The sequence below is a fragment of the Crinia signifera genome, chromosome 6, assembly GCF_055691185.1.
Source record: "Crinia signifera chromosome 6, ASM5569118v1, whole genome shotgun sequence".
In the NCBI taxonomy this organism is placed as follows: Eukaryota; Metazoa; Chordata; class Amphibia; order Anura; family Myobatrachidae; genus Crinia; species Crinia signifera.
Genome location: NC_139222.1, coordinates 206,097,916 through 206,107,607, shown reverse-complemented (window position 1 = coordinate 206,107,607; position 9,692 = coordinate 206,097,916). Strand labels below are relative to the sequence as shown.

General features: G+C 42.2%; 1 protein-coding gene across 1 annotated transcript; it reads right to left on the bottom strand.

The window, feature by feature from the left end:
• Nucleotides 1–328: 328 nt before the first annotated feature.
• Nucleotides 329–8,757, bottom strand: LOC146008878 (nicotinamide N-methyltransferase-like). The gene is made up of 3 exons (XM_083148668.1): nucleotides 8,481–8,757; nucleotides 3,096–3,303; nucleotides 329–1,019 (listed from the first exon to the last, which is right to left on the bottom strand). The coding sequence occupies exons 1-3, from the start codon at nucleotides 8,623–8,625 to the stop codon at nucleotides 587–589; spliced, it is 786 nt and encodes a 261-aa protein (XP_083004794.1). The 5' UTR covers nucleotides 8,626–8,757; the 3' UTR covers nucleotides 329–586.
• Nucleotides 8,758–9,692: the final 935 nt, after the last annotated feature.

The window sequence follows — 9,692 nt, the reverse complement described above, 5'->3', positions numbered from 1 at the left end:
AAATGGACGGGAGGGTTTTTTCCCTTTTGAAGGCATGATCGGTCCACTGTCTGGGTCATCGGATGCAGTGTCCAGATCCTAGGACAGCCTAAGCTAGTTTCAGCTTATGCCGGTTGGTCCGTTGCCTGTAACCATTGCGAATCATGACCGATGGTCTTGTGGGGATCTTAAACTGAGGGGTGAATTTATGAAGCTTGGAGAAGTGTTATCTATCCCCATAAAGAACGTTATGAGCAAGGTGATAATGGTTCAGCCAATCAGCTCTTACCTGTCAATTTACATATTGTAGCTGATTGGCTGAACCCTTATCACCTTGCTCATAACGTTCTTTATGGGGATAGATAACACTTCTCCAAGCTTCATAAATTCACCCCTGAGTCCTCAGATGCAGTAGTCTGATCTTCTCTAATGCTAACATGATGCGTCTATCTCCTACAGACAATTTCTGCTGCTATATAATTATAATTAGAACTAAATGCACTGCCGCTTCCTTGAAGCTGTGCAGTTCCTTACAAACATGAACGGGGCCTATTATGTTTCTAAAAGCCCTATGTGGCATAAACAGTGCTCTTTATAATTACACCGTTTAAACTTCTTTTTCTTTTCTGGCAGTTAAAACATAATTGGCCATACAATCTGCTTCTTCCGGGATTTCTGCTGTTTTGTTAGAAATGATAAAATTTTCAATAACAAACCCTGCACCATTTAAAGATTCCTTCAGAAAACCTTCATTTAGAGAAAGGCCAGAGAACTTTACATTGCCGACCATGTAGTAGGAGTTGCCCAGATCACCGGCGAGCACTAAGTACCCTCCTAGTTTTAATAATTTTGTTATATTTTTGAGAGCAGTGACATAGGCATTGTAGTCTGAGCATGCTCCTTCCAGGCACAGACAGCTCAGGACGCAGTCAGCCTGTGGGAGAACAACAGGCTCCAAAGGATTGCTATTGAATACATCGCACTTCAGGACTTGTTTGATGTTTTTTCTCAGTCGTGCTTCCTTTTCAGGCCAAGTTGTCCTAGAATAGAACAAATAAAATTTGAGATTAATTTTTCGTACTATCTGGCATGTTTTTTTGGTTAACCGTGTCTCTTATGTTCCTTTCATGAGAAGAAGAAAATTATATTGGGGTCTGTTTACGTAGCAGAGAAAGGCCCTGTTTTGCGGAAAACACAGCTTTTCTCTGCTTTGGGCTATCATGAAATGCTTTGGAGAAGTTTTTGACTTTCCCAGCAGCATCCCCACTCAGTGTCTGAATTGCACTCCCTATACTGTAGTACGTGGTGATCATATTAGGAAGGATCTACAAAACATAAAGAAATCTTAATGTGAATAGAACACATACCCAGATGTAAGCACCACACTATACTACAAACCACAGGAGGTGATCTTAAAGTAGACACACTGAACACCATCTTATAAGGAAGTATACACCGCCATATGGACTTTTTTACTATCAATATATCATCAAAACATTAATTGGAACATACTACACTATGGCCCTTATTCAGATCTGATCGCAGTACAAATTTGTTCTCAAAATGGACAAAACCATGTGCACTGCAAGTGGGGCAGATGTAACATGTGATGTGAGGCGTGCATGCAGCTGCTCGGCTATGGTAACCCATTCCATAAAACTTCCATTGCAAAATTGTGCTTTTATTAATATTAGTGAAACTCTGGAACTTTCCAGCTATGAAATCAGCTGACCTTTGTGATTTTTATGTACCATGCACCTTAGCAGTCGTTGACCCAGCTCTGATTTTACGTGGTCTTACGCTTTGTGCCTTAGTTTCTGTTGTTCCTTAATGCTTCTACTTTTTAATAACATCCATACATACACACACATATATTACATACGACTCTTTTTAATACCTATCGTCTCCGTCCTCCACTAACAGGGAGTATAAATAGAGAGCTGCTGCTATCCTTAGCGCAAGCAAAAGTTTATTTTCTTGTTTTACATACATTAGGGTTCATATTTTCTCTGAAGCCAATTAACTTACCTTTATGGGGGTTTTTGTGTGTTAACTGAAGCATACAGAAAACACACAAACACTAGGGGCCAGATGCACTAAGCTTCAAAAGTGATAACTTTGAGAGTGATAAACAACCAACCGATATGCTCCTGACTGACATTTTTCAACACAGTCTATGACATGGCAGGTAGGAGCTGATTGGCTGGCTGTTTATCACTCTCCATTTTATCACTTTTGAAGCTTAGTGCATCTGGCCCTAGGAGAGAAAACAAACCCCAAATGGCATGCAGAGAGGTTAATGGCTCGGGAGCAAGTGGCCGGATTAACACACACACACACACATATATGAACCCAAAGCTTCATGTGGGCATTATACAAAGGTGCATCAGAATATACTGCTGGGAATTTGCAAATTTCGATCAGGGATTACGAACAAGGTAGGCAGGGAATGAAGAGCCCCTCCGGTCATACTCTAGAGTTTTGACTATAAAAGAATAGATTAATACAAAAAAGAAAATTATAATCTAAAATCTCCGGCGTATACTGTAATATGACAGAAGAGGTTATGCAAATACCAAACACAGGTAGGGCTTTAATGGCAATCAGTAACCAAGACTTCAGTGCTGGGACAGTAATGTTAACATGCTGCTTGCCTTCCACATGTTCAACTGCACCTTTTGATTATAATATGCTTCATAGTATAGACAAATTTAATTAGTTCTAGGTGATAGGAAAGATTAAAATGCAAACTTAAATGCTGAAATTGGCAACATTAGACGACAGTGATTAGACAAGCAATTTTCTCTAACTAAATAAATTCTAAACTGGCATGTGCATAATCTGAGCCACAGTGTGGCGGGTGTGGTATAAGGGTCATTAACCCGACGTGGGAATCCTGAATGCTATTACTTGGGATAGCCGGGCAAGCACAAGGAAGCCCCTTGCGGGCTCACCACGCTGCCTATTTTATTCTCCCCCACGAGGGATAATAGCCGCTGCCCGTGTGTCGGGTTTTTAGCAGTCGGGATTCCGATGTAGGGGTAATGACTGTTGGAATCCCGCCTGCTGTTGAGTCCTTCGGCACCCAGTGTGGCACGTTGTGTGTTGTACTGTACCTGTCTCCTTCCAGGTGACACACATATTTCCCAACTGGGCTCCAGTCAAATGCTTCAGGTTGATTCAGGAGCCAAAGATTAAACTCCTCTCGGTTTTTATCAGTGAAATCAGTGACAGTGATGTCCTTAAAGGCTTCACATGCTGACAGCAGCTGGTAGATGGTTGGACCGGTCCCAATATCTATCAGAGTTTCACCTTTCACTTTGCCTGTACATGGAAAATAAAAGTTTAAAGTAAAACTTTGAAAAATATGGATACAAAGGTTTTCCGACATTGATAAGCTTCATGGGGTTACTATTGCCCACACAGACCAGACCTCGGGATCTATCTGCCAATGACTATGAATTATCTGTGAATAAGGATTGCGGTCTCCGCTCCAAGGACTCCCACTGCTTCTTGTGAGCCATCAACACAAGTGAGATCCTACATCTAGAGAGTGTCAGAGACAATTACTCAGCAAGTACACATTCTGCTAATTCTGAACACCTTTTTGCAAATAGTTAATCAATATGAATACCACTATATTATGCAATGACAAAGCAGCTGTCTTTCAAAAAGACAATGTTTTGTGTATAGATGAGACAAAAATAGAGCTTTTTGGTTAAATGAGAAGTGTTATATTTTGAGAAAGAAGAACACAAGTGCTGCACGGCACTATCCACCAGCCTCTAGCCATATGATTAAAACTCATAATTTCACTCAAGCCTCCTCCAACTCTCCAGCCTCTGAATCACACAGCTCTGCTCAAATCCCTATCCTTGTGTCCCACCATTTACCACATACAGGGCCAGATGTACTAAGCTTGAAAAGTGATAAAATGGAGAGTAATAAACCATCAGAAAATCAACTCCTTACTGTCACAGTTTGGGTTTCAAAAATTGCAGGTATGAACTGATTGGTTGGTGATTTATCACTCTCCATTTTATCACTTTCCAAGCTTAGAACATCTGGCCCACAATGAGAGTTCTCATGAGCAGGGCTATCTCCTATTATTTATTACATGTTATTAGACTGGCAGGATTTTGTTATGTAATCAGAATTGGACTGGCCTACTGCCTGGAGTCCAACCTCTTCCTTTAAGAATCAGGTCCCAAATTGTGCATGTGAATTAAATATTGCACATGTCTATGGCATATATTGCACAGTGTTATTAATCTGGATACACTATCATGCATGAACTAGCAGTATTTACTATACATATGTTTATCAAGTTGGTCAGACCATGCACTCTGTAGTGGTCTGTCAACCTATAGTATGTGGTGACTGGCCACACCTCTACACATTGACCACTGCATTCCCCAAATTGTCCCTTCATGCCCCAGTCTAACACTGTATGTAATATTCACAGTATTGTAATCTGTTCATTTGTAAAGAAGTGTGTAACTGTCTAATGCAGTGATGAAACTTGTGGTAGGTGAACCCCCCTTCTCCACCCCAACCCAAGTTCACAATATGCAACACGGCAGAGTGTGACAGTGAAAATCAGTAGGTATCAGAAAGAGGGTGACAGAGGCAGCAGTGGGCCCCTTAGTCCTCAGGGGCCCCAGTGCACTGTACCTGCTGCACCAATGGTTCTGCCTTTGGTCCAATGTACTTTTGATGCAAAGTATGACTGAAGAATATGTTTCAGCTGACTTTTGTACTATGTACTGTTTGCTTACACAAGTTTCTATTTATCTCAGGGAGGCTTCTGTTTGTACAGATAAGATTTTTTGACAAAAATCTTGAAAAACAGGACAATTTATGTGACATAGAGGGGAAGGGAGTAAAATGTGTATTCATGTATAATTGGTTGTATGTATGGCAACTACTAGAATCTTTGTAGTGGCTATAATTGTGTTAACATGACAAAATTAGAGTCATATTCCCAGGACAGATGTTAGTGATTCTGTGATCTCTATGCATTATGTTATTAATGCTTTATAATTGATTTTCATTTATTCTATAACACTATATACTGTATATGGAACCATTGAACCTCATCCTCATGTGAATAACTGGTGATAATAAAACAGCAGAGACCTTTATACAGCTAGACACACCACTTTAGTTAGATGACCATTAGTTATTGTGGCAAGTAGACTCTTATATTGTGATAACATTAATCACATCTGTTTCCAGTATAAGAACTAATATAAATTCACCTTATTATTAGTATCCTGTACTAATTATGTGTGTGAGGCACATGTCTAGTGGGAATTCCGGGGGTGTGTGCATGTGTTGGGGGGGGGGGGGTGGTTGAGCATTAATCGCGGGAGGGGGGCTGCTGCTCCATATCCCAGCACCAGCTGAAGTGGCTTGTGCCTATGGGTGGCCTGTCACTTAAGTCCCTCCCTGTGGATAGGTGTTGGAACAGGGGTGGAGGCAAGCAGGCACCACATCCCCCCAAACTCATGAGGCACCCAACAATGTACAGGGTTATGAGGCACTCTATGGTATCACCAGCAAACTGGAGGATTCCTCTTTCACAAATGTAAGGATTACCCCTCCCTTACCTCATGTTTATATTTAAGTAGACAAACATGGAAACAACCGTAAACTGTATCTCTTAAGGTGCATACACATGAGGCGATATTTGCTTATTTTCTAAAGCAGACATTGCCCAGTGTGTATGCCCCACAGCAGTGGTGATGCACAGTCCTGCGCATCACCATTGCCCGCTCAGATTATGTGCATGCACTAAATATCCAGCCACATCACCAGGGCCAGATCACTTAGCAGGGATCGCTAAGCACACAATTGCCACGTGTGTATATGGCAGTTAATTCCGGGTCACAATTTGACATAGTGTGAAATATTGCAATATTATGATACATTCCTAGCAGCAGAAACATTTGAGAATAAAACAGAAAGCAATTGAATATATCAGCGTTAAATACAACATGTGAAAATGTATTGACTACAAAACCTAGATAAATATGGGGACATTCACTTGTCGGTGAAAGGTGAACATTGATATTTTCACAGCATTAAAATGTTGGTAGCGGGAGCCCAACTCATGCCCTTCACTCGGCCATGTCTCTCAAAAGTGCTCGCTATTTCTATAGTGCACACCTATTCAGCAGCACATTGCAACACCCCACATAATCACGCATGGATATTAGCTTAGCACATCTAGTCATTCTTAATAAAGAAGTGTTGACAAATGAAAATCAAAATAGGAATTAATTAATTTTTTTATATTTAATTATATTTAGAAATATACTTTATGTTACTATTTGGGGATACTGAACCTATGTTACTATTAAACTGTATATATCAAATGTATTGTTTTTAATGGAGAGGCAGAGGCGTAGGGAGGGCGGAGCCACCGGAGCTCATGCTCCGGGCGGCGATTGGTGGAATGGCGCCGCCGGCCCGCCCCCCCTCCGCAAATGATCAAGTATATCATACACACTAACGGCGGGCAGCAGCCATGTGCCGGCGCCTGCCTCCTGCCCTGCTGCTGCTGCTCGGTCCGGCTTCCGGGCAGTGCAGCAGCACTCCAGACCCCTCAGGCTGCCCTATCAGTTTGGCTCTTAAGTAGCTCCGCCCCCAACTGTGCTCTCTAGTTCCTTCATTCTCGATGTCCTCCTCCTCCATCCTGCCTGCTTCTTCCACTGGCACTGCAAGGCAGGCACTGCATCAATTACATGCGGAGCACAAGACAGAGGTACTCCCAAATCGAACCACCTGCAGTCTCTCACTTTGCATTACATTTTGCTTCAGCCCCCTCCCCCACATGTGCTTATGTGAAGACATGCTGGCTGCTGCTGCAGCTTCTCTTTGGTGAGCAGCAGCAATATTATTATACTGAAATAACTTGTTTCAAATGTTTTATTTTCTTTTCTTTTAATATGTGTTTATCTGTCTTAGCTATAGAAAAGTAATATTTGCTGAAATACGGCTTGCTACGCCGCGTTGTAACCATTCATAGGTGGTGATTATGGTGCGTCACATTGTGTAAGGGCATTATGGTGTGTCGCATAATGTGTAATGGGCATTGTGGTGTGCGCATAATGTGTAATGGGCATTGTGGTGAGTCACATAATCTGTAATGGGCATTGCGGTGTGCGCATAATGTGTAATGGGCATTGCGGTGAGTCACATAATGTGTAATGGGCATTGTGGTGTGCGCATAATGTGTAATGGGCATTGCGGTGTGCGCATAATGTGTAATGGGCATTGCGGTGTGTCACATAATGTGTAATGGGCATTGCGGTGTGTCACATAATGTGTAATGGGCATTGCGGTGTGCGCATAATGGGTAATGGGCACCGTTACAGTGTCTTATATAGTGCAGCAGATTCAGTTACAGTGTCTTATATAACGCAGCAGATTCCTATACAGTGTCTTATATAACGCAGCAGATTCCGTTACAGTGTCTTATATAGCGCAGCAGATTCCGTTAGTGTCTAATATAGCGCAGCAGATTCCGTTACAGTGTCTTATATAGCGCAGCAGATTCCATTACTGTGTCTTATATAGCGCAGCAGATTCCGTTACAGCATCTAATATAGCGCAGCACATTCCGTTACAGTGTTTTATATAGTGCAGCAGATTCCGTTACAGTGTCTTATATAGCGCAGCAGATTCCGTTACAGTGTTTTATATAGTGCAGCAGATTCCGTTACAGTGTCTTATATAGCGCAGCAGATTCCATTACAGTGTCTTATATAGCGCAGCAGATTCCGTTACAGTGTCTAATATAGCACAGAAGATTTCGTTACAATGTCTTATATAGCGCAGCAGATTCCGTTACAGTGTCTTATATAGCGCAGCAGATTCCATTACAGTGTCTTATATAGTGCCGCAGATTCCGTTACAGTGTCTTATATAGCGCAGCAGATTCCATTACAGTGTCTTATATAGTGCCGCAGATTCAGTTACAGTGTCTTATATAGCGCAGCAGATTCCGTTAGTGTCTTACATAGCGCAGCAGATTCCATTACAGTGTCTTATATATTTCAAATGTAACATGCCAACACATGTTAGCCATGCCCCCAATTCATTACCGGGAGGAGCGGGGGGGCGGGGGGGGGGCGCGAAATATACCCTTGCTCCGGGCACCATGGCACCTAGCTACACCGCTGTGGAGAGGGCTTGAGTGCAAGTAGCCTGTCCTCCCTCTTTTCTGATAGATAGATTAGTACCCAAATCATTTGCTTACAATGTGAATTTCTATTAGTAAACCTTGTTTTCTGATACTCTATATATAAAAGTGGGTCAAACGATATGTGTGTTTCTGTGTGTGTGTGTGTGTGTGTGTGTGTGACTGTGTATGTGTGCGTGTGTGTGTGTGTGTGTGTGTATGTATGCAAGAAATGAGCAGACATTTACAAAACCATAGCGTTTCTTTCTCCACATTAGATGTTGGTAGAAAATGAAAAATATTTTTAGCTTACCTGAAGTAAATACATCAGCTAAGTGTTTGAGTACAAACTGCAGGTATTCATCTCCCATAGTCCCTTCACCAAAACGAAAATAATTTAGATATGCCTTTGGATTAAATAAATTCTGATAATCTTCCTTTCCTGTGAAGTCAGACATAGTTTTCTCTCTGTAGATTCTTTCTGCAATGGCTGTGGTCTGACTGCAGGGATTGTCCGCTCTACAATGTTTGTGCTCCTAATACATGCAGCTTGTCTGCCAAGTTAAGCGAATGGTCATGTGATCCAAAATTCCAAAGCAACAAATAGACTCCGTGGTGATTATGGCCCTTATTCAGATCTGGTCGCAGTACAAATTTGTTCTCAAAATGGGCCAAACCGTGTGCACTGCAGGTGGGGGCTGATGTAACATGGGCAGAGAGTGAGATTTGTGTGAATTATTTTGTGTCCCTGCAGGGTAAATACTGGCTGCTATATTTTTACACAGCAATTTAGATTTCAGTTTCAACACACCCCACCCAAATGTAACTCTCTCTGCACATGTTACAACAGCCCCACCTGGAGTGCACACGGATTTGCCCATTTTGAGAACAAATTTGTACTGCAAACAGATCTGAATAATGGCCTATGTAACAGCTGTAGATGATTTGTTTAAACATTTGACCATAAAGAGCCTGATTTACAGTTAAACAAAGATTAATCACAAATTAGTTTGCAATTTTTGAACTTTCAAGATTTTATTCTGAGTTTCATGCATGTTATGATGTGTGCGTCCTTATTCAAGTGTTGATTTGTGTGTGGAGCAAGGTTGCAATAATTATCATCACCATTTCCAAAACTGATGATGTAGGTATAAAAGTAAAATCTTGAAGTGACCACAGCGGTGAGGGATTGAGGAGGGAGATTGAGTTCTCCAGCGCAATATCTGTCAGTGGCAGACTAGCGGCATCTTGACCCGGATCTGAGTGATGTCTTCTGGGGAAAAGCAGCACGTGGAAAGCAGTGAACCCAAAGCTGCTGGAGCCGCAATAGAGCCACTGCTGGACGCGCCAGCAGTACCGATACAGGCAGGCCCTGTGGAGCTGCCGGCGTCTCTCCGTTAAGCCGGCGCACTATTGGTCCCGCAAACAGCGGGAGAGCAAGGCAGACGTGAGGTCCCCCCCCTGCCGACAGGCAGCGGTAATATCGCTGCATCATTAATAATAAGGGAGGCTAAACTTGAAGCAG